The following is a 26,683-nucleotide window of genomic DNA, read 5'->3' as shown; positions in this document are numbered from 1 at the left end:
CATTTGAACATGACCCTTAACATTATGCTAGTAACAATTTCTGAGATTTTTCTTTCTAATTTCTACATTTCATCAACGGTGAACATTTTCCTGTTTTACTCGCCCCTTTCATTCATTCTTTCGTCCAATTCCAAGAAAGTATCTGTTTGTCCTGCAGATCTCAATTACAGGTGCAATTAGAGATGCGAGGGGCAAATCACTGTAAGACACTCTTTTGCATCTTTGGTTGAAATCCTATTATTTTATCAGAAAATCCTTCGAAAACCTTAACGCTATTTGCAAAAGTACACTGCCCCTCGAAAGATGCAGGATATTCTTTGGTTTGGGCTAGAAAAGAAAAGCTGTGATAGACCCGGGTTGAAATTGCCTAAAAGGAATAATTTTCAGAAATTTAATGCCTAAGTATAACTAACACAAGATTGTTTATCTACTCCCGATCACAAAATGGCAGTGGTGAATTTTGAATTGAGTTTGCAAGGGGTATTGATTTGAATTAATCTATACTGATTTATGCCCTGAGAAAAAAAGTTTTGCTCATCTGGTAGCACTCTGTTTTAAAGAGTTTTCCAAACATCTTGTGATGCCTTATCGGTTTCAATTGGGCTTTTCCATATACTTAATTTCGCTTAAAGTGTAAGGACTTAGTGTAAGCATTAAATCATTATTACACCTTTTTGAGAATAGGGTAAATTTGCCAACCATGGGGGATAAACTTTGCCCGTTAAGTTGTCAAGTCAGGAGACATGGCATGTCCATAAAAGGTCTAAAATCATCATTATTAAAATTCAAGAGGTATTCGCACGATTAAATGTTTTGTTCCATTTACTACCATGGGTGGGATACGTAGACCTTTTACATTGTGATGGAGAAGGAAGACAGAGGGTAATGACAAGAAAATGACTTACTTCCAAAGACAGATGAATCGCGAACAATTTGTCCATATCTTTACCTCCACCAGGCAGTTTCACCACCCACCTGATAATTTTCTGTGGTCAACGTACGTTTTCCCCTCACTATACACGGACATTTTACACAGTAAGCAAGTTTCACAATTGATGAGTTGACTTTTAAGTTAAACTGATCTTCAAAACAACAGTTACAATAAGGCATTCTTGCAGAAAAAGAGGCCTTTTAAATACAAAAAAATTAAATAAAATAAATCACACATTTTTGGTTCAGCAAGCACATTTTGCAAGTGAGAAACACACCGAGTTTTCTAACTCTCCGACTGTCTTAAGTCATTCTAGATCCCACAGCTCCGAATAAATGTAGAAAATTTTCTGAAAAAATACGAATCTTTGCACCAGTATGAGGTATTCGCTAAAAAATCACACAGAGAGTAATACAATCTAAATTCAGATTTATCTGATATTTACATTTCGCACACTGAATTATATTAAACAGCTACTCTGGAAATAAGATAAATATCGAAACATATATATTTCAGGTGTCTAGAACAGGGTCAATCTTAGATGCTCTCCCGCTGAGCCTTCGTAGGCATAAAAGCAAAATACACAGGAATAATATAATAGCTATCAATTAAAAAAACACTTGATCGACCAAATGGGTTACACTGTTACCATAATCTTTGGCTTTTAGCAAATTACGCATTAATCAACTTTAAGAAGAAAGCCTCTTTTGAAGACGATCTCTTACGTATTGTAAAGTTATCTTCAGAGTTTAACTTACAAGTAAATAGTTCGAACGTAGGTGACATTTACCAAATTGAGTCAAAGTAAAGGTAATAATAGCATGTCCTGTTTTTCTGGAGACGTACATAGTTGGTAGGCAAAATATGACCAGGTACTTTGCTCTTACTTGACCCTGGGAGGGATGGTATCAGGTTTACTGATAAAATTCCATGATTGTCATTGGATAAGAAGTCCAACTTTAGCCAAGTTTCTCTGGGAAAGTTAACAATCAAAAGTTGGAGAAGTGATTTTGTCCTACTTCTAGCTTGGATGAAATTTGATTGAGTTTTTCTGCAGAATGGCCATGCTTCAAAAAGGATAAAAAGTCCAAGCTTCTTACTAAGGAATATTATTGCGAGTGAGTCAGGTTCTTCCAAGTGATTGAGTATCTGAATGGACAAAAACCCTTGTTTATATATATACAGCCTCGCATGTCTACATTTTCTGAGTTAGCTCGTCTGAGGGTGGAAAAAGCCAGACATTGAACCAGGACATCAACATTTACGGGAAACCTACTAGGATTTTTGTACCTAAAGAGGAACTAACCCATAGTTAAGATCCTCAGGGTAAGCTATCTACAAAAAACTACTGAACATTTGAATATACGCTCTATCAAATACTGCAACCGCTAGCTACAAAGATAACGAAACAATTACTACCTTTTCTAAATCAAGAGTCATTTTACCCTTTATATGCAGCCCTAGGGACGAATAACTTGATCTTAATCAGTATGGATACGATGATACTGAGATTTTTACGAATCAATATAGGGGTGATTGATGGTATTTGTCTTGCCATGACTGGGAAAGGGGGGGGGGGGGTATTGAAGCAATAGTGACATAGAAGAACATAACGAGCAATATTTTCCCAACCTCAAAAAATTAAGGCGTAATAATTTGGTGCAGCAAGGGGTCAACCGGATGACCACTGCACCCAAAATCTAACGTTTGGTGCAGCTGGCAATTCTGACAAAAACGCAGGCGCTGCATTTAAGTCCAAATAAAACACTATCGCTATTTCATGAAGTGCTGTTCTTTTAGTTCTATACACAGTCAAGCAAGAATTCACCGAGGGGCATTGTAGACCATTTTGGCATACCAATTTTAGAATAAAAACAAAGCAAAAAGATCACATATCTAGCAACACCAGATACTCATTCGTATAACCTATCCTAAACATTTGTACACAGGGAAAAGAAACGGAGAAAGGCTTCTAGAGGGGGCTAGTGATAAGTTATACTCAATGGCAAGTTGTTCACACTTATCATCTTATCATCCCTGTTATCCTCTGATTGTCGAGGAAGGAAAGAGGTTAATGGATTGACGATATAACGGATAGTTATCGAGAAAGGCTGCCATCGGTGCTCATGAATTGGTTCTTCATTTAACGTTAAGGAAATATATAGAATCGTTATAAGCAGAAATAAAAGACGCTTTTTAGTCCGTTTACATTCAGACCATTACAAATACAACTTTAAATTCTTGACAGTTCGTTAAGCGCACATATCCATGATTTATATACTCCCCTTGACTAACGTTTAAGAAAATAAAAACGCCTCCACAGTCAATTGTGGCATTTAAAACAACTCCAGGGATTTCTGCAGCTAAAATCCAACTGGGCAATATACGTTTTCATCATCAAACGGGACATGCTTGGAATTCGTGATTCATCCTTCGTTTTAGCCCCTGTCTGTAAATAATGGGCGTAATTTCTCAAGTGTATGGCTTTGAAAAGAAAAACAGAACTTTTTCTCTGTGTTGTTAAAAAGATAGGTGTGCTAGCAAGATATCTAGTCTAGACCAAGTGCATATCCAAAATTAACTACACACATACCAGACTGTCTTCAGGTAAACTGATCTTTCGTCAAAAGATCCGGGGAAGGGCTGCAAGGTGGTCACTGGAGTCTACCTGGCGCTCGAACAGAGCCGCGAAGGAGCTGTCGCTTTTATTTACAAAGATTCTTATAGTACTTTGACTTGATAAATCGAGGGAAACAGTCTAATGACATCAAATTATAAATGTAGTTCTTGGCATTGAGAAACAGATCAGGATCACCCGAATCTAAATTGTCCTCTATGTGTGCACGAAGTTTTGCGTCGATACTGACCTGTGGGAGAAGAAAAATAACCTCAGAATTCCTATTAAGGAAGGCTAGAGAACGATTGATAGACAAATTATCTGACGGAGAGACGTTATAACAGAAATCTAAGGAGGAAACGGAGAAAAATGAGCGACTTGCATTTCAAAGATCACTGCAAGCCCGACCCAACACAAAGGACATTTTGACATTTGAAGAAGAAAAGTTAAAGAAGACGAAAAAATAGAAAATGAATGAAGGGAAAGAGGGGGAAGAGAAGAAAGACAAGTTTTTAGAAGAGGATGTTGAAAGTCCGACTCAAAGCATTAGACAATATGACATTTAAAGAAGATAAGGAGGAAAGGGAGAGGGTAAAGAGGAAAGAAGATAGAGGGTGAAGAGTAAGAAGAGAAAGGAGACGAGCAAGTGGTATAGGCAGAAAACAAAGATAAAGAAAATAAAAAGAGAAAGAGATGAACGAAAACGATAAAAAAAATAGGAAGTATAAAAAATGAGAGGTTGATAAAGAGTTAGAAGGAGAAAGAGAAAAAGAAGCAAACGAAAAAGATGAACAAATTCAAAGCCAGATCTGAACAACTTAATGATTTATAAGGTGGATGTATTTGCATTGTTTTGTCGCTTTTCTTAGGTCTTGCTATTCTTTCAAATATCAAAGTTTGGCTACGATGTGTCGATTTTTGAATTTTTCTGTAATTAGCTCATCTTATTCTAGCTTTGGATCAAAAAATTGCAAATTTTTATTAGCTCCCTGAAAAACAGCTTTGCCTTAGCTGAGCAAGTTTTTTGGGCCATAAGAATGGACAATGAATGAATTAATGAAAAATAAAACGAAAGTTCCAGCTCTTTTTGCCAATTGGCATTTTCTAGATCAAGTGAAGGAACATAAGCTGAAAATTCAAAATTGAAAGTAACCCTATTTAAAATCAACTCTAGGTTGTTCGTCTTTGCTGCTGCTAAAGTTGGATAAAATTGATGATATTCTTCAAATTAGCGTCAATTAAAAGGGAGGGTTTCTTCTGGCCATAAAATACCTTTAGGCGAAAATAGAAAACTGTGATTTTCGAAGCTGCGATAAACCCACACTGGGTGCCAAAGCCACATAAAGTCAATTGAAGAAATGGAAGAGCGTAGAGGTGGAAGAGCTATCGATTTAGCTGACTCAGAGACGGCGCCAGCTACCGTCTAGGGGGGGGGGGGGATGGTGGACAAAATAAAAATGCTTAGACCACGCCAATTTTTACCGTTAGAAAACGTCCCTCTACCAATTTTGCCTATAGGGAAAACCCATTGCTAACTTTTGATTACATAAAGCCAGTTTCAAAATCATTGGTTTACATCGCAAAAAATACTTTGCAAAAATATTACCCCTTCCCACAAACACTCTTCTCGAATTAAGACGAAATATAAAATCGATCCTGCCGAGAACTGAGAGGCGTGTCTCCCCCATCCCCTCCACTGTGGGGCCGCTACTGATTAATTCAAATTACCGAAGGGACAGGGGAGACGATCCTACACGCCTTTAGACGTCTCTTAAAACAGAAAACGATTCTTACCTCACAAGGAGAAATAGTCGATATAAAATCTTCGTAAACTTTGCGGGCTGTTTCCTTTCTTTCATCTGGACTCCTCGACTGGTAATCATCAGCTGCTAGCCAAAATCGTAAGTTTTCATCACTGTATTGTGATTGTAAGAATTCTTGGAATAACTTTCTACCAACTGCAAGCAACAAGAAAAATCGTGAATATGAAATATCTAAATGATAGCCACTGGGTGGTCATTTGCATACTAGCAAGTGCAAGTCACATTTTTAAGGAGGTCATCCCCTGAGCAATGCTGTTGTTAAGGAGCCCTATACTATAAAAACATTAAAATAACGCTACAAGTGTCGTGGAAGGGGGGGGGACAGACTAAAGTGTCAAACCTAGCATCGGGTACATTTTAATTTTTTTTCTTTTAACTTTTATCACTAGCCACAGACAGTCAGATTACTTTTCCAGAGATTCTCTTTTCAGAAAATTGATTAAATATTTTGTTCAGCATTTACACCAGAAGACCTTGCCAAATAAACAAACGTATTCTAGGATTGTATGATTAAAAATCCTTGTCCTTTAATAAGACCAAATAAGATATGCTTATTAGCTGGAAAATGATTTAAGAGAAAATCTGACGAATGATACAGCAGACATTGAGAGCTAAAGAATGAGAACAGCTCGTTGAAACTGTAAGATATGCTTATTAGCTGGAAAATGATTTAAGAGAAAATCTCGCGAATGATACAGCAGACATTGAGAGCTAAAGAATGAGAACAGCTCGTTGAAACTGTGTTTGAATTTACCTGGTGATTCCATTAGCTTATCGAAACTCGCTGACCAGCTCTTTGCCTCCTCTTTGCAAGGACTATAAACAGAGAGATTAGTACCTTATCTTCCATTGAACCAAATAAATAAATTAATGAAAATGAACTTCTCAGTGTCATATACAATCAACATTTCATTCTTTTTGGTAGTTTTTCACTTCATCTCCAAACAATTTTTTAACGAACACTGGAAAGTATTGAACAGATGAAAGAAGCGACATATTCTTTAGGAAAGAACAACCGCCTATTTCGACACAAACCAGCAAAAGGGCCTAATTCTTAGAGCAAAACACACAAGAATTTTTATGCTGTATTAACATTGAAGTGTTGTTGCTATGGAGAGCTCAATACCCTTCCTTGTAGATTATGGAAGTTCTTTTCGTAATCGGGAGTGTTGACAAGCTGACTACTTGAAGAGCATAGATTCTTATTTATTCCTTCTGCACAAAGGCAGTAAACACCCTTTCAGAACCTTGCCTGTATGCTTAAAACTAGATTTGTGTTTTTGACATAAGAGCACTTTGGTTAAAAGAAAGAAAGAAAGAAAGAAAGAAAGAAAGAAAGAAAGAAAGAAAGAAAGAAAGAAAGAAAGAAAGAAAGAAAGAAAGAAAGAAAGAAAGAAAGAAAGAAAGAAAGAAAGAAAGAAAGAAAGAAAGAAAGAAAGAAAGAATAGCGATTACAGACTCACGTGCAAATGCCAGAGGAAACGAACCTTTCTGCGTTTTCTGTGCCTGACTCCCTATGGAAGAAAGACAGAATCCTCATTCAGTGACCTTGCACAAAGTTTTCAAAATGGATTAAGGTAAAAGTAAGGCATACAAATTTATGCAGTGACATTTCTGTTATTGAGATTCCTGGGATTTGCCCGGAGCCAACAGTGCAACACGATTACATAGCTAAAATAGGGATGAGATGATTACATAGCTAAATTATGTGTGACCACTAACGATAGATATGTAATACCAAATCAACCATGCCAAATCATTGGTAGCCTGCGTGCAGACTCGGAAATTTAAAAGAGGAGAGATAGTAGAGTCTGCGCAACCATAGTCAATAGAAAAATCTCTGGTCTGGAAACCCACTGCTCTAACTTTTTGTTCCATTTTAACGATATCACGTGATCAAAATGAGTGCACATTTTTCGCTCGGTAGAGTTCAAATTTCTAATTATCGTGTCGTTTTAACATGATATTTTCAACTTATCATCAAGTTATCAAGTATGCTATATTATTAACATGCCTGGAGCTAACTGTGCGTTTAATAAATTTGGAGTGAAAAGAAGAGAAACGTTTTTTTCGAAACGACGAAAGGATATCTTTGATGTGTTATTAAAATATCGTGAAATTGATGCTAATTTCAGAGAAGAGTTGAAGAATGGCAAAGTGTATATCTGCGAAAAAAATTCTGTCTCTGTTTGAGTAAAGAATTTCTCAATTTTATTTTAGCTCTTATCAAACCTCCTCTTGGTTTTATCAGCTTTTGGGACACAGGCCATTCTTCAATGAAGCTCTCCAGCAACATAATTAAAGTCTGGTTAATGTCATATTCGTATTCAAAAAGCTGTGTTTAATCTAGCCAGATAAGTATTGTAGGCAATCAAAATCTTTATCGCTCATCGGCAATGGCTTTTCTAGGGCCAGTTGCTGTGGTCTCCTGAAGAAGCTGTATAATTTGTCTCCCAAATGTTTCAACAAAAAGAAGTTAAAAGAGCTGGCTGCACAATTTGGAATAAGAATATTCGCAAACTGCAGAACCGTACCGTAAAAAGTAGAAAAAAGTAGAAAAAAATTGTTCGCATTCCATTAATTATTGTTTTAAAGAATCCGTTAAAATGAAATTGGTGATGAAAAATCGCTTCGGGTTGGGCTCATGGATAGCCGCAGCCTGTGCGCAGACCCAATATTTGCAGCTATTTTGTTGCAAATCAACTTGCGAAAATTTTACCAATTTTATAACATCTGACATATCCAATTGGCGGATAGGCCAGCTGCACTGGCAACACCGATGTCTTGTTTCTTCTCTGCATTTCTTGAAGAAACAGCCACTTTTCTTGTTGTGGTGCTTTTTGCAAATTGCACAACTGAGTTCTCTGATACTAAGCCATCCACGTCGGGAAATATCTCGTCGTTTAACAGTTCATCTAGTTTTTTCGACAAAAATTACAAAATCTAAACTGTTCGCTGGGTAGACTGCCAGCTGATGCTGTGAATGCTGATTGCGTGTCAAAAACTGGGACGCTAGAGCCTGTTGTGGCTCCAAAAGCAGTAGATTTACAATCAGTCGGTATAGCGGTATAACTTTATTATTTTATTTCGCTACTTCTGTATTAGTATTATTTCATCTTGTTATTGGTTCTCTTCTGATTTTCACTTCAAATTTTTGTCATTACTTTATGGTAAGTATTCAATCAAAATCTTAGTAGCTTCTAAATCTTAAACACTCCCATAGAATACACGACCTCAAGATAAAATCTTGATTGAATCGATAGCTCTTTTTGAGTTTTTTCCATGTAACCTTCAGCCAACAAGTTTACGAGAAATCGTCTTTAAAAGTTTTCTTATTATTGTATTAATACCCAATATTTTTCCTATTAATATTTCAGTATAATGTGATTAACCTGCTGATGCTGAGAAAAATATTTTGAGCTTTGAGTTTGAGTTTAAGGCTTGTCCGCGCACATAAAGATCAGTATCCGCCATATCAAAATTTGTTTGTGCACTCGTTTTGATCACGTGACCTACGAACAGGCTGGCTTCAAGTCGGCGCGCGAAAGAAAAGGATAAAACAAAGGACTTCCAGACCAGGGTTTTTTCTATTGACTATGGCGCAACAGAGCCGCTTTTCTTGTTCGCTGACATCAGCATTTTATTCTAAGCACTGGAACAGCAACTCCATTAGCGTGCAAGGTTTTTCTGTAATTTTAGTTGTTCAAAAGAACCAACAGACCTATTCTTTTATCCTGATACCATTCATTTATACTTTTGCCCGAAGGAGCCAGTTTGAAAAATGAAAAAAAACAATTGAAATTCTCCCAACCAATCAAATTCGGTTCCTTGATTTTGAGGAACCTGTGAACAAGAAAATCGGCTCAGCTTCGCAGACTCTACCTTTTCTCCTATTTTCAATTTGTCAACAGAGTCTGCACTCAGTTTAAATCATTCCGAACCAAACACGTCCAGAACGTTAGATGGTTTAAGAAAAATGTCGACAACAGCACAGCAAGGGCTGTCAAACAAGAGACAACCAAAAGATAAAAAATTTGAATATTCATCAAGCTTCTTTATATAAAATATAATTCTTTTTTATTCTGTGTCTAGGATAGAAAAAGCTAAATCTCAATAGTGCTGTCTTTGCAACAGAATCATTTAAGCATCTATTAAATATTAAAAAGTTAGCAATATTAGCGTCTAAGATGCATTTATTTTGTCCCGCAAAATGTCTATATGATAATGCATTCTGTGTTTCAAAACAGCGAAATTTGCTAATTATTATTACAAGAAATTTATTTGTTTGGAAAATATCACTTCTAATGTTCAACTCTTTCTTTGCTATGGGAAGCTCTGAACAGTAAACACAAACCCAATAAAGGCACGCTCTTGGTTACTGTGCGCAGACGTCTTTATGTCCACTAATCCTCATAAAAAATACATGAGTTCGTTCATGTCCTATAAACATTTATTGTCTTTACAAAACACATGCAAAAATGTAACAGATGCTTTTTAGAGCAATCATAACAGTGGTTAAAGAAAGGAGAGAGTAACAATAAATTTGCGCAGGAAAAATATTTCCTGATGAACAATGGCATATTGCTTTAAAGAAGAGCACTAGGCTTAAAGACTTATTGCTAACAATGAGCCATTGCGCAACGTAAGCATCCCACAATGCATTTTTAGACTGTCTAAAATCAATTTCGGTTAACCCGTAGAAAATTACTGCCATTGTTTGGACCGTCGCCACGCTCGCAAAGACCCATTGTTAGCAATGAGTCTTTAAAAAGTGGCTAAGATGTGGATAAAGAAGAGGCCTTGGAAATTCCTTTCCCGAAAAGACTGCCAAAAACGTACATATCAAATTATATTCCGGTGCCGAAGTTTGCTTTATAAGATCATCAGCATCTGCCATTCTTTAATTTGCTGTCGCTTGAAAATTAATCTTTACTTCCTTTAAATTATATTGTGAAATTCAGCTCAATTTTTCTTTGATATATTCAACTGAAAATTCTCACAGCTTTACAAAGTAAAGCTAATATAAATTTCGCTTCAAAATAAGTTTACTTCAAAATAAGCTTTTGTGAAATCCAACTAGAACTTAAATATTTCTAAATTAAAATTCGTTTCAATACGAGCTTCTTCTTAAACCTCAGCGACATTGCCACTACATTTTTCTAGCGAAACAAAGACAGTGAAACGAAATTCTTCTAGCAACACGAAGAAGTGCCTAGAGGTTAATACAAGGTTTTCATAACTTGAATGCCTATTCTTATGCAAATACCTGAACAGGAAAAATCAGACCAGAAAGTCAATGGTAATACTGGATGGCAAGGAACAGAGTAGGCATTGTTTCGTGACAGCCTTCATGGCACATTTGCTTGCAACAATATGGGATCGGGCTAAGATTGCACCCTTTTGTTTCGTCTTCGTACTCATTCATATTCAACAACATAATTTACAAATTATTACTTGAAAATGGCTTTGAGAAAAGCAAACATTTTTCAACATATTGGCTAAAAGCTTCTACGTCTGACACTTCTAAGAGCATCAAGGTCAAGCACAATCATATGAATTAGTATGTTGTCTAGTACACTCAGAAAACCCCAAGGGTAATCAAGGCAAAAAACTAAGACAGATATCTGACACTTCTGATTGACTAAAAGTGACAAAAAGGAGAAGCGAAACAATTAAGAACTATTTAAGATGAAAATTGTCATAATTTACCTTTGGCAGCATTTGCAAAATCTTCCATCCGATTTATTCTCAGCTTTGACATCGGCAGTACTCTCCGGAGATACAGTAGACGAACATCCCCCCATGGACTAGAAGAAATATAATTATATTTAAAACTAAAAAATCTTTGGTACCGAAAAATGTGAAGAATATACTATAGCGGGAAGATACTATACTAAAGTACGTCTCGTCCGACATTCCTTAGATTTCTGCCTCCTTTTGGTCACTATTCGACATTTATATTCTTCGGAAAATCGGCCAAATGTATTTTAGTACGCTATGTTTCTGCGTTTCCATGCTTTCTGCAAACATTTACAAGATATAACGCAATAAAGCATAATTAACTTATCAAATTGTAAGAAATGAGTTCTGCATAAGCGTTAAAAATTGTTGGCTTAATCGTCGCAAAATTTAGAACTGGCCTAAATACCACGAAATGAATATAACGATATTGATGATGATTGATGGTGATTCTGATTTTTATGATGATGATAATAATAAGAAAACGACAATGACGACTGTCGCTAATTTTGATTATCATTATGATCATGATCATGCTTACAATACGACGGCGATCATGATTATGATGCAGCTTATTACGTCATATGGATTTTAAACATTGCTATTGAAGTTAAAACTTGATAGACAAATAAATAATCTAATAATTAGGGCAAGCTGCAGCGAATTTGAAAACGTATTATAACTTCATAATCAACAGCTGGGAACGTCAGCAAGTTTATTTGTTATGGATGTAAAAAAAACTCAGGGGACGCGAATCGAAAGTGTCCAAATGACCATAATGTCAAATAACTAGTTAGGCAGTTGGAAATATAATCGTTCTTAAAATTTAGAGCAAAGTGAAAGCAAAGATAGTGATACAAATAAAGGCAGTCAAGGGACTCAAAGTGCATGTACAATACAGGTTTCTGGGCAATGCGTGTGCTTATCGACTTCATTGACGTGTGGTAACACGCTAGTTTAACAAACGTCAGCGTAAGAAACAAGAGACACAAAATAACTTTATAAATCGCTTAAAGAATAGAGAACAGTGATAAACAGGCGTAAAACGGAGGGATTGACTGGGGTAAAACTTTCTCAAAATCAGGTAGTTTCTTTTATTTTCCGAAAAGGAACAGAAAGCTCTGCAAAATCGAATGAATTCTGGCTATAACAGTTCAGAAGTCGAGCACATACTCCAAAGTTCGAGGTGTGTCGACATTAGTCAATTCGACTTAAGGGAAGAGCATGTTAAAAGATGTAGGTGTCTTGAGTTTTAAACCATGTTTTCAAGCAGATAATAAATTTCTGCAACAATTCTGATGGGGCAAAAACGAAAGTAGATAATAAAAGTGTTCAAAGAAACAAAGAGACGACTGTTCAAAGAAATTTAATACTGGTCTTAAATTGATGCTGCGTCATGGTAGCAAGCTCGTTAGATCATGTTTGAAGGCACTATAACAAACGTACAGAACTGCCTCTATATGCAAATTGCCGTTGATCAACTTTACCTTAAGTGCTTCAGGGTTTTTTCATCTCTTAAAAAATCATGGTTCTGATTGCAAAATTATTTGTCCCAATTGAAAATATTTCCTGAAAGTTAGCATTTATCAGTTAGAATTATCAATTAACTATGAAATTTTTTGTCTTCCATAATTAGTATATTTTTAACTTATCATAACTTGTACTTAGGTTTCTGATGGGATATCGTCTTGAAAAAAGAATTTGATAAACAAATAGTCTCAAGATCGCGCGGGCGGCATGCTGCCCGTCCCTGTCCTAAGGCAGGTCCATAATAGCGGTATTATCTTCCCTAGCCGCACCTTTTATGCTACCATATTTGTTGAACAAGTCTCATATTTAGGCCAAATCTGGATAATCACGAAACTATAATAGATCCACTCTAAGCAATTATTTGACAAACCGCTAAGCATCGACAGGTCCTGCAGCATGAATCACCGCTCATGTTAGAAGAATAGAGAACCTGTTAGCAAAGTGCTTACGAATGACGTCAAATCCATTCATTTCAACATATATTCTAAGATTGCATACTGAGAACTAAAGATCAGGATTAGTGTGGATTTTACTTTTATATGAATACCCAATTTTTTGCTCAGTCTCAATATTCTTATTTTTTTTATTTAGAGCCACGATTATTCTTCTTAAGCGTTCACAAAGCCTGATACGTCCATTTCAAAACATATAGCGTGAAACTCTTGATGAAGCTTGAGCCTTGCATTAATTTAGTTTTTAAATTTTAGCGATTTTGAATATTCATTCTGCCCCTCCCCACCGCAAAGAGCACGGCCTAGGTCAAGCGCGAGCAAGTAGCAGAAAGCAAAATTACATCAGTCTCACTGAAACTAGACGTGATAGTAGCGTCCCATTCCAAATATTTTTACTGGCCTAAGTATTTAAAATTTATGACCGTGCGAATCAAGACTTGTGAGCGAAGTTTTGCCTTTAGAACTAGATTAAAAACGTTTTTGAAGAAAGAAAAATGTCGATAATCTATTTAGCACATATGTTCGTCTTCCGAGTCCCTTTCTTTTTATCTATTTTCATTATTTTTATATATACCAGATCTTTAGGTTAATTTATAATTAGGTTATTTTAAGCATAGCACATTGTCAAACAGTGATGGAAATATACAGAATGTATTTACCCTGTCGAAGCAAATCAATATGAACGAGCGAATGAAAGTGCAGAAACTCTGAGACAGAAAGGGTCGCCACAATTATCATAAGGTGCACTATTATATGCAAAAACGTGCCAAATTTCAAAACTGATGCTTTTCTTGTTTGGTTCATTACTTAAATTATATACATCAGCAGACTTCCAATACATATGCAGATTTCCTAAAAAGAATCTGTGACATCAAATATACGGTTCGGCAAAGCTTTCCAGCAGATTTCCAAACAATACTACCACTAGATTAAAAGAAAATCAATACAATCTCGATTTCATTAAGAGGATTGCGAAATCCACCATTGTTTTCGTATGCAGGTGCTGAATTGACGTTTGCCAATGAGGGATTTTCCGTGTGCCTTCAAGACTTAAAAAGCTAGCTCCAAATTATGACAACAAACCTTATGAAAGATTTTAAATCTGAAGAAAACTAAACGGGGCTTAACTGCTGCTTTACAAAACACATACGGATAATTAATGAAGATTTTTATTAATCGGACGGATGCAGAATGCTCGATCGCGTATGGCATTATTTCTTTCTTGAGTTGATAGGCAGACAACTTATCTCGAGTCTGAAAAAAATGTCCCGCGCTTATTGGTTTTTGGAAAAAATTGTCCACCTAGAACTACCCTGGGTACCAGAGCCACAAAATTTCGAGCACGTAAACAAAAAATCAAGCAGAAAAACGGAGGAGCATCTAGCTGAGAAGAAGGTTCTCCTTCACCGATAGAGGGCTCCTCCTCTTCTTCATTTCTATCATCTAATTTCCGCGCTCGAACTTTTGTGGCTCTGGTACCCAGAGTAACCCAGAACGTCCTTATTCCAGATCCCTTTTATTATTTTCGAGCCTCGCGTGAAAAGAAACTTGAGAAATCATGCATTTTGCTTTGTTTACAGTCAAACAGCCTTGCGAAAGCCAAACGTAGCCATCGCGAAATTCTAGACTAGCTGTATATTGGGATTTGGTATATTCTCAACCTATTCCAGATCTTCTATATATTTCTGAATCGAGAGTGGTAGCAGTGATCACATTTCACTAGTTACATATTTCTTGATGATCGCATAAAAAGTACACCTCGGTAGCAACATAGCACCGTCCTGTTATAAATTTCACGAAGGGTTGCTTTGCGAATTTCTGGTCTCGGGCGACATGCAGAAAAGTCTGTAGGTGCCTGAAACTAACCTCGATTCAGTTAAATCCCCCCGTATAACAAGCCGGATAAAAACAGTCCCAGATGAAAAAGCTCCTGAGCGTGAGACTGCAATATGACCTGTCCTCGCTGAATTGGCCATGTGAGAAAAATATTACTGCATGATCATACCATTGTGATAACAAACATTTTCCTTTTCCGCATACCTAGCTTGTTAGAAGTGCTAAGCTTGTCGCGTAGTGTCCTGGCTCTCCCTCCCACCTCGTGACCCCTACACCTGGAAACACACAAAGCAGGCGACTATCCTCACTCTAAACGAAAGTATCGTTTCGTCAATGACTCGAATCACATACCTTATTGACCTATAGTTTGCAAATCTAACCACTTATAAATTTACGCAGTTGAACAAAGTTTATATCTTGCCTTTCAGTTGATAGCAATGGTTGCGCAACGTCCTCAACACAAAAAAACCAAAAGGACTGAATTTATGACACCTGACATACCATTTTTCTAACATTAAAACAAATTTCTCAAGAATCAGATCAAAATGTCCTAATTCTTATTACAAAATGCACAATAAAATCAACGCTTTAGATAAGACCTCAAAAGATAAAGGAAGCGTTGATTCTGACAAGATGAAAGTTCTTGAAACAGAGATAACAAACGGCATTTTGGAAAACCAAACCGTTCAGCTAAGATGCAACGATTTAGCGCTCTTAAGTGATGACGATACAAAAATTTAATTATGAACCTTTGAAATCAGAAACAGTATTGTGAAATATTTCTAAATATGCGAAATCGGTTAAATAAATTACAAGTTGGTTGAAGTATGGTCGCATGAGCACAGGGTCTCGGTTCAAAACTTTATGAATCAAGCCAAAATAACAGAATTCCGCTAAAAAAATTCAAATCTTTCATTGGCCACATCTCACTCATTTTCAAACATACTTAAATGATTTTGCATACTAAGAGGTATTTCATGCTTTTTCTTTTAGTTTTTAGGTTTAGAAGTCGAAAATTCAACAAAAACATCCTTGGATGAAATCTTACTGTAAAATGCTCAATACAAAATTACTGAAAAAACCTGCGATAAAAGCAAGGAATTGTTCCAACGTCTCCAAACGCAAGAAAACTTAACGGGGCTGAGAAGAGAAGTTTGTTGGAAGCATGTTTGTGAATGGTTTGCATGGGAGACATGTCTAGAGGTGATAGGAAAGGCCCGAGATTAATGATAATCATACCAATTGAATTGGTCAATACATGGATGACATGTTCGCCACTGATGTCTTGAAAAATGCAAGCCAAATCGTCAAAGAATAGTTAGGAGTTAGGACAGCGATTGAAGTCTATAGGAAAACGTTATGCTAATGGTAAAGGTCACAATGATAGTAAAAAAAATAGTTAAAATATATAACATAATATCAAAAATATAAATTAAATATTACAACAATAGTTGAAGAACCAGTGGCTCGTACTATTGGTTTGAGAGAACAAAATATTACAGAAATTGTTAAAATCATGGTAGCGTTTAGAGGTTGATAATAATGTCTGAAGATTACGGTTACGGTCTCAGATTACGGTTGCGGTCACGGTTAACGATAACAGTAATGGTTAAACAATACAGCAAACGTTTACGCTTTGTGAAACAGTTAAATGGTGATGACAGTTTCAGCAAAATAGTGATAACTGTTACACACGCCAGTCAAAATCATGATATAAACGGTTTGTGAATGTGCGTTGAGACTATGAGATTATAAGTATGTTTGTGCTGCTTGCAGTAGCTAGTGTACCTAACCACGCGTGAACAGCCTAGCAACGATATATGTGGTTGGTTTAGAAAGGAGCCTAAGAACGGTTAACAGGTGGGAACATAAAATAAACGTATGTTCTAACAGTTTAACCGATTTTAACAAGATAGAGCTGCCAACTTTAACGCTTATGAATACCTCAAAGAAAACGCACAATTCACGGTGGTTGAGCTCCTTTAAATGCGTTGATGAGTTAGGCCAGTATTCAACTGTGAATCTAAATAGCATAGACTTGGTTGATGATTCACTACTGGGACAGCAAGCAAGAAAACATCCCGAGTAAACGTTGCGCATAGAAGTACAATGTCATTTATGGTCGTTTCATGGCCAAGCATCATAACGCAATTTCTTCTATGCTTGATTTAAAAACTGTATCTTAACGCAATAAGAGCTAAGTAGAGAAAACTGAGACAGCAAAATGTAGATGGAAAGATGAACATCAAAGAAAATCACAATTTGGCAACGCTGTTATTCCATGTCGACGGCTGTAAGAACAAAAACCAATTCAAACACTGGTTAAGTAATTAAGGGTGCTTTAAATAATTTGGGCTCTCAACCTAACGAATGCTAGATGAATTGAAAAAAGAGCAAACCTTATCTAATATGATCATGCCAAACAGCACCACATCATCCAGGAATCTCTATTACTCGCTTTCGTAAACAACAAGAATTCCAAGGCTCAAAAACTGTTTAAGATATCAAGCATCTTTCTTCATTCTCATACAACTCCGCTAAACCTTCTGACCTGCTCAATACAGTACAATCCGGCTAAGATCCAACGAGACCGAAAAACTAGCATTGTTTAGTATACGTAGCTGAAATGTCTCCATGGAGACGCAGAGTAAACCTTGACAGGTGCTTTGGTGTCCCTTCTTTAAGCAAGAAATTTCAAGAAGAGAGGAGAAGCAGGTGGACATATCCGGGGGTGTACAATACAACATTATTCAGGCCCAGATTTGTCATCATTGCTAGCCGTGGTATCCATTGCAGGACGTAAAGGAAACTCAACAAAAATTGCGTTCCGGTTGATCAAGACTATCAGCATGATAATTGCTATTGAAATAATCACGATCACTTCAGTGAACAAAACTGCGATCAGAAGATAAGTCAACATCATAATCAGGATCATCACGATCACCATAAATATTACCATCATAATAATCATAATTATAATTATCACAGACATGATCTAATCATATTGATTACCTCTATCAATGGCCAGTAAATATGTCGCCTTTCTAGCAACACGTGAAACAATATAACCACAAGGAGATAACAAAGATTATTAAACTTCCCCACCCAATTTTTAAAAGCCTTCATAACGATAATAGATTAGTGAGAACATCGTTTTAGAAAGTTGGCCTACTGCAACATTGTCACCAATAAAGTAGAAGAAAATTCAGTTTTAAGTGACGAATCAGTTTTTAGTATTTACTCAGATGAAGCCCTGTATGCCGGGGCGAAATATTAGTATTCCTTAAATTAAATTTATTTTGAAAATTTTATCTCATTAAATTGGATTCTCGTCGTCGTATTGCTTTGTTCCTGAATATCTTTCGTATTAATACTCATTGCAAGATTCACAGAATCCGGCGGACAGCCTATCCTGCGGCTCTTCCTTCTGACACAAAAAGCAAAATTTTCACAAAAAGTGGGTTTATTCATAATCAAACAAATATCTTCATATCTTCGTAAAAAAGCATCATTATTCAGAGGTACTTGGTCGAACATTTCCGACAGTAAAGATACCAGGAAGCAGTCAATTGCAATTTGAATGTGTTATCGAAAGATTACAGAAAGACTTTGGCTCGCTGCCTTCATCACTTTTAAGACTGGTTTTCATATAACGTATTTCGACGCATTTCATCGCAATCAGGTTCCACGATTTTCACGTTATATGAAAACCGAAAAACGTATTTCATCTTAATTCATCGTAATTCAACAGTTTTTGTCGGTAGAAACAAAATTGTTTGATTTCTTCCGATGAATTACGTTAAATTACGTTGAATCATATTCTATTAGGATTATTTACAATAGGTGGTTTTCATAAAATTTGGTCGGTTTTCATATAACGGAAAAAATCTTAATTGATCGTAGACTCTGAATTGCGATGAAATCGTCGAAATACGTTATATGAAAACCAGCCTTAATAGAAGAACCTTGCGAAATATGGTTTTTATCAGGAAGCGATAAAAATGGCAAGCTTGTATTTTGAAACAAATTGAAGCTCTGTGAAAAAAGCCCAAAAAATTTAAGATAAGACGCATTTTGTGTTCACAGCTGTTGGATTAGCTGCACGATTTGCTCACTTGTACTGACATTAAACTGAAGTTTTCTATGTATGAAGGTGATCACCAGGTGTATAAAATCAAAGATTGAAAACAAAGCTTTGTGCTAGAAATCTTGTAGCAAAGTCACCTCTGTATCTCTGAGGTGTTGTTTCGATGAGATTTCGAGGCCCTGCAACATAAAAAATGAAAACGAGGCGCTGCATGGATGGGATCATTGTGTTTCTTGTATTCGAAATGGCGATTCTAACGGACGGCTATTGAACGACCGACACTTTTTAAAGGCTCTAAATACCTAACGACAAGACAGCGCGCAATTTCTGTGCAAGATAGAAATGCTAAGAAATGATAGAGTGTTGACAACCGACTTCAATCAAGCACCAAGCAAACGGTTTGTACCGACCAATAAGGACATTGTCTTACTCCTCCGTGGAGACAGAGGGATGAAATCTAAATCAGGAACGAGCAGAGAGCTGGGAACGACAGCAGATAAATAAAATATTATGACTAGAATGGAGAACCATTTCAAAAGCGTGAATTGCAAACCACATGGGCAGAGAAATTTTGGTTAATCACGGTCAACAGATGGCTCACTAGAAAGACATCCGGTTACCTGCAAAGTATGATCAACAATATAAAATTGAAATCCCTGATACAGCTTTTTCGTGTAATCAAGTCCAATTATCATATTATAGGATATACACTCATTTTGTTATAAGAAACAAAGGTCGAATTTGAGTACTCCAGTTTCTTGACGTTCAGGAAATTTCAATACTTATTGTTTCCTAAGAGTTTCTTAATTATGATATCATGAATGATGTTATGCAAGGTTCGTGATCTTTTTTATCACGTAAAGAGATTCGCTTCCGTTCAGATGCTGATGTGGGAAGTATATTTTTATCCCTTGTGTCTTAAGTTCTAGGCCAACAGGGCAATCATGTTTTTGGAGTTTACAAAATTTCGTTGTTCTCAGTTTTACAACGATTTAATAGTTTCTTAATTCTTTTACTTTAAGTACTGAAGTTTCCTAATTTTTTCAGACTGTCCAGTACTCGTTTCTTATAGGCAGTTTCTTATAAAAAGTGAGTGTTTTCTGTCCTTCAACTCCAGCGTAATCCAGATATTTGAGCGCGAAAGGCGACTCGAAAAATAACGTGCGACTCGTGGGTTAGGATAGCGATCGACTGATTATAACAAAAAAGGACTATACGCATTATACACATGTGATTAGGAGGTTAAACTATTACGAGGTTATACGCACTAAAACAGTCAGCTTCACCCTCTTTGCTCACTGTTGTTATCGTCTGGTTAAAAAATCCGAAAGACTAAATTACTGTGATCTGCTGGGGTGGAAGTATATGTACCCATTCATCACGGCCCCATGGTCATTGTCTGGAGGAAGGTTGTAGAAGGAAAAGAAAATTGAGGAAGATGGCCCGAAATTTAGAAACTTGTGGAAATTTGTATTGTTTTTTGCTTTCAAAATACTAGCATAAAAAATGGGAAAAAATCAAAATTAAGTTCAAAACTCCTGTTTTTTAATTTGAATATGTTTCCAGAACTGCTTTGCTCTGTAAAATGTAGGCATCAACTTTTCATAACTTTTAGATTTGAATAATGACACGCTCCTGTTATCAATCGACAAAACCTTTTACTTTAAATTGGTCTCTAAAAATATCTATAATTGAAAAAAGCTACAAAATTCCTAGAAAAGTTTTTAGAAAAAAGGTTGCCAGGCGAAGAGATCAAGACTAGTTGAGTAACAGGTTCTATGACCACGCCCACTTTAAATCCAATAAAAGGTTGACAACTTTTCTGGTTGACAACGATTTGGACAGTCCTAAGCCAATTTATAACAGATTTAATTGGTGATATACAACCTTACTTGACCATACAAATAATTAACAAAAAGTGCACAGAAATAACAATGGTTAAAGACATTTTCATTAAGATTGGTGGAATCTTGAGGATACTATATACCTTATCTCTTTTATATCATATTCTATCATATAAAATAATTTCGAATGAACCCGGGAGAAAACCGTAAATATCTCAGAAACGGAAAAAATAATGAGAAATAGAAGGCCCATCAGCAGTAGTTCGAGGATCGAGGATCATTTGGAAAAAAGAATTTGGAAAATCAGCCGAGCGGTTTTGGCTGGTAAGCGTTACAATCGCCGGGCGGTGTGGATCTTTTGTTCGGGCTCATTTGCATAATAGGAATATTAGTATTTAGTAGACTACTATACTATATACTATAACCTTTATACACTAAACTATATTAAACTATACTATATAATGACATATTGTTTAATGAGATGATTTAAACCACCGTATATTATATCAAATATATCTTATCTCAACGGAGTTCTTGCTTTACTGTCAATGGTTTTTGTTGGGTTACTTTCACAATGTTACTTTGATTCACTGTGGCTTGTGTTTCTGTAAGTACTCATTGCTCTATACTGACCTAACTATTAATAATTCATATTCTCTTACCACCCTGGTATAATATAAGTCACCTGATGGATGCCATGGGTTTATAAAACCAAAAAACCACTTCGAAAAACGAAATATCTAGTGCTAACTTCATAATCTGCATTTTTCCGTTTCAATTATAAAATTTTATTTAATTCATGGTCGAACAGAAAACTCTTTTGTTACGATGCTACAAAAGTAAACAAAAGTAAAGTTCCTCGCTGAATTTACCGACTTGAGTCCAAACTTCAAGATCCCAGCTCTACTATCATAGTGGCTAAAAAAACTTTATACAGTCAGATAGACTACAAATATTCACAATCTGGCGACACAGTAGAAAAGAGCGCCATGTTTAGCATAATTTTCAAAGCAAAATTTATCAAAAACAGAAGAAAATTTAATCTAAATAAATTCATACCGAAATTTGCTTGCTTGTAGACGGTATATCAGCACATATCTGTCAGTTACCGACACAGTCCAAACACGAATATATCTGTATCTCAGAGGCTGAACTGATGTGGACTTTTCTCGTTACTTCGTGACACGATCTTCTAAGAGATGGAAACACAAAGCTTTTAACCAATATTACTAGATAATACTCGACAACGTCAAATGCATCGCATTCAGAGAACCCCAAATATTAGTTGGCAACCACAATGACGAGCTGAAGCAGAGGTCGATTCGATTGAGAGTCAAAAGGGCCGGGATTTGCTGACCAAACACGAAGTAATGTGTTGCTATTACCAAGGCAACTAACAAAATACCTGTTATTAAGAAATGCCCGTGAAAATTGTTTACTTAACAGGTGGCAACTTTATTAATTCTAAACAAGGCTGCAAAAGAAATTAAGACACAGAGTATTCACTTAGGGTTTAAGGCGTTAAAAAGTGGACAAGGTCTGCGATATTCTAACTAAATGCTGCTCCGCAAAGGCATGCACCAATGACTTGCTCCCAGCTACAAAAGATGTAAGATCGATCGAATCTCTAACGCAAGTTTAAAATGGATGGGCGGGCGAGTGAAAGGAGGCAACTACAAATTACAAACAAATCGCAAAATATTTCTATCTTCATATCGGCTTCAGAAAAAATGGGTTTAAAAAACCTCTGAAGGGCATAAAGTATTTGACTTAATTTCTGTTGCAGCCAATAAAGGTTTTGATTAAGGTCAGAGTTCTGAGCGAAGTTTTTTTTAAAGAAAAGCGTCGCCTGGACTGCAGGGCTTACTTCGATCGAACAACACACGATCCGATGGTTCAAGATCCGAAATTAAGGCTGCCTTATATACGCCATGTATCTCTTTGATAACTTCCAGTTATAGAATCAATCATAACTCCAAGATGTTTAGTTTTATAGACAATCTCTACTTTAGTTTACCCAATAGCAAAACAATGGGCCTCGGATACATCGTGGGAAATCGTCTTCTGATTTGGTCGAGATCCAACAACAATTGCACGAGTCTTAACTTAATCAACTTTAGGGCAAGTTGTTACCTTGAAACCATTGTGTCAGAAATTTTAGGTCATAAATTTAGTTGCATCAATCTGCATACATGGTGACATCGCCATTTCGCAGACAATATTTTGCAGACAGGCAACTGTTGCAGATGAATCAGAAACAAAAGTACTAAATTAAGATAAAACTCTTACAAATCAAAAATCTCGTAATATCTTGCTATGCAACAACTGAAGGTTAGGAAATGCGAAACCAAATAAATTAATAAACTCTGACATCAATTTGATCAAAAACAAATCTTTCATCACCAGAAGCAGTTTCCTTAAATTCACCGCCTCATTAGACCACGAAAACTCTTCAGGAAAACTCAAGCCACAAAAAGAAATTGTGGCTGACACGCCATCTGGCCTTTCACCAGTAACATAGCCTGACCCCCCACCAGATTAGCGGGGTGAGGGGGGGTGGAGGGTAATCGGTAGAAGAGTTTACAGACAGAATAGGGGGAGGAGGGTCATCAGTTTAGGTGCTATTTCACTTACTGATAGACGACATTACCAACAAACCATGGATTTTTTGGACCAACTCAAGGTTTACCGACAAACTCATGAAGAAATAGGGGTCGCTTAGACAATTTGTGGATTCGCTTAGACAATTTGTGGATTCGCTTGGACAAGAAAACCAACAGACAATTTGTGGATTACCTCATGCATAGGAATGGACTTCCAGGGGCGGCAATTGAACAAGCCCGAAGGGAAACCACAGGGTGGAGCGGACTTAGATGTCACCGAGTAAATGTTTTGGAACACATCTAACACAATAATCTATTTGTCGAAATTGTTAAATTTTTATCGTAAAATCTGAAACCAAAGAAACATCGAGAGTTGCTAAACAGTTCAATTTATTACAGGTGAAACGCAGTTAGCGGGTGCAATACAGTCAACTGACGCAATGCAGTCAATAGGCACAACGCAGTTAGTGGGCGCAACGCAATCAACGGGCGCAATGCAATCAACAGGCGCAACGCAGTCAGCGGATCCGGTGCAGTCAGCGGGTCCGGTGCAGTCAACGGATGGAACGCAGTCAACGGTTGAAAAGTAGAAAATGGATGCAAAGCAGTAAATTGGCATAACGCAGTGAGTGTGCGCGATGCAGTTAATGGGTGCAACGGAATCAACAGTCGAAACGCAGTCGACAGGCGCAACACAGTCAACAGGCGCAACGCAGTTGACAGGTGCAATGCAGTCAACAGGCGCAACGCAGTTGACAGGCGCAAGGCAGTCGAAAGACGCAACGCAGTCGAAAGGCGCAACGCAGTCGAAAGACGCAACGCAGTCAACAGGCGCAACGCAGTCAACAGGTGCAACACAATAGACAGACGAAAGCTAAAGAACAACTGCATAATAGAAAAGACCCTGATTTACGGGACAAAGCAAGCGAGAGAGATTTTCTGAAAAAGCTTTTTTAGAAGTCGACTGACAACAAGACAATAAAACGCAAACATAACTTTCTTTGGTGAACCAGTCAAAATTATTCCGATAAAAAATTTTATGGTATACTAGATCTCTTTTAAAAGAACGGCGTGCTAAAAACAAGTGCAGACAGATAAAAATGCATAATGGATCGCGCATTATGAATGTAAAATTCTGCGAGTTCAAAGGCGTCTGGAACAGATTTGATGATTCAATGAAATTATGACAAAAGAGCGGCACACCAAACAGTAAAAAATCTTTATTGAACTTTTTATGCAATAGACAACATGAACAATTTATATTTTTTGATACATATTTTAATTGCAAACAGCGTTTGACACCAATTTCGGGAGCAAAATAGCCTGATTATTCTTTAGAAAGCTATGACTCTGGACATATAATATCAAGACTTTGCCATTGTCTCCCGCGTCACTGTGATATTTCAATACTCAGGGACAAGATTGTAGCGTTAACGCTAATAAAAGACACTGGTTTATACGCCTGTATTCATCATATTCTGAATCACGACTAACTTACATTGTTAATTACAATTACTTATAATACACGAATCTGGTTACAATCAATCAACAACAACAGAGTACAAAGCATAGTGACAGCAGTACATTACAAACATGATACAGAGATGATGACATATAGATTGATTACAGGCTAGTACATTACACCTTCCCCTCCCTTACAATGTTGAGTGTAGCAAAGGTTGGTCTGTGTTAATGTGCAACAACCTCTCCGTAACGTTGGGGGGGATTAATGACCTGACGAAGGTGAGGTGGTCCATCATGACAAGAATATGTTTGTTACCCCTAGCAGTTTCAGAGATAGGTCCCATATAATCTATTGCCCAAAAAACAAATGGCTCACTGACTTGAATGGGTTGCAAAGGAGCTCGTGTCTGTTTGGAATCATGTTTTCCTTGGCTACAAGCTGGACAATTTTGAACAAAGTTGGTAATAGAATCAATCATTTTAGGCCAGAAAAATCGTTCCTTGCACCGCATTATAGTGCGCCTAATGCCCATATGTCCACCAGATGGGCCACAATGAAGACTTTGGAGAATATTAGGGATTAAACTATCAGGTATAACCACAAGTTCCCTAGAAAACCCATGCTTAGATACCAAGGCCCTTACCAGCAGCCCATTACTGACATACAGTTGATCCCAGCAACTCCAAAAAGATGAAAGATTGGGGTTCCTTTTCCACACAAATGAAGGGGGTTTTGGAAAACCTTGTTCCTTAATTTCAATAACCTTCAATATATGCGGGTCAGCACGCTGAGCTTGATGCAGATTTGCATCTGGTAATAAATTCACTAAACAACTTACAGCAGGGTTGGGTGGACTATTTTGGTAATGATTTAAACGAGAGAGAGCATCTGCATTTTGGTTGGAGCTACCAGGTCTGTGGCTTATTGTAAAATCAAATTCTTGGAGATCCATGAGCCACCTGGCAATACGACCCTTAGGTTCTACAGTATGCAACCATTTAAGGGCCTGATTGTCAGTGATAATCTGGAATGCATGGCCTACAAGATAAACACGAAAGTGTTGAGTGGCAAAGACAATAGCCAGGGCTTCCTTTTCCATGGTGGAATAATTTTGCTCTCGAGGAGATAGGGTCCGACTGGCATAAGATACAACCCTTTCATGGCCATTATCATCTAATTGCGCTAATACAGCACCAAGGCCAACATTTGATGCATCAGTTTGCAAAATAAAAGGTCGATCAAACTGAGGGTACGCCAAGATGGGAGCAGAACATAAGAGTGCTCTTAGTGTTTCAAAAGCAGTCTGGTGCTGTTCTGTCCACTTAAACGGGATACCTTTCTTGGTAAGTTCAGTCAAAGGGGCTGCCATGGTTGCAAATTGAGGGATGAAACGCCTATAATACCCTGCTAGTCCTAAGAATGATCTAAGCTTGTCCAGGTCAGTTGGTGGGGGTAAATCCTGCACAGCCTTAATTTTAGATGGATCAGTATGAACCCCTTTACTTGAGACACAGTGACCTAAATAAATGACCTGATCGGCACCAAAAGAGCATTTAGAAGCCTTGACACGCAGCCCATTTTCACGAAAGCGTTGCAAAACAGATGTTAAACGTTCACAGTGTTGTTCAATGGTATCAGAAAAAATGATTACGTCATCAAAATAACAAAGGCATATATCATAGGTTAAACCTGATAAGATAATGCCAACGGCCCTAGAAAATGTTGCTGGAGCTGTTGATAATCCATATGGCATACG

The 26,683-nt window shown here is 37.0% G+C and overlaps 1 protein-coding gene across 6 annotated transcripts in view; it reads right to left on the bottom strand.

Annotated features, from left to right (window-relative positions):
• Nucleotides 1-1,297: 1,297 nt before the first annotated feature.
• Nucleotides 1,298-26,683, bottom strand: part of LOC135689150 (regulator of G protein signaling 17) — a 35,513-nt gene continuing 10,127 nt past the window's right edge. The window contains exons 2-7 of one of the 6 annotated variants that reach the window (XM_065206284.2): nt 21,919-22,051; nt 11,081-11,178; nt 6,835-6,885; nt 6,126-6,187; nt 5,343-5,506; nt 1,298-3,798 (exon numbers count right to left, since the gene is read on the bottom strand). In XM_065206284.2, coding sequence (XP_065062356.1) covers nt 3,637-3,798; nt 5,343-5,506; nt 6,126-6,187; nt 6,835-6,885; nt 11,081-11,175 — 534 coding nt within the window. In that variant the 5' untranslated portion in view covers nt 11,176-11,178; nt 21,919-22,051 and the 3' untranslated portion in view covers nt 1,298-3,636. Of the gene's footprint in view, nt 3,799-5,342; nt 5,507-6,125; nt 6,188-6,834; nt 6,886-11,080; nt 11,179-17,327; nt 20,019-21,918; nt 22,052-26,683 lie in introns of those variants that run through there. The other 5 variants (XM_065206288.2, XM_065206283.2, XM_065206286.2 and 2 more) reach the window with 5 other exon arrangements.

This window comes from Rhopilema esculentum, chromosome 9 (assembly GCF_057945365.1).
Source record: "Rhopilema esculentum isolate cy_ngs chromosome 9, ASM5794536v1, whole genome shotgun sequence".
NCBI classification, from domain to species: Eukaryota; Metazoa; Cnidaria; class Scyphozoa; order Rhizostomeae; family Rhizostomatidae; genus Rhopilema; species Rhopilema esculentum.
This window is presented reverse-complemented; position numbering and strand designations above follow the sequence as displayed.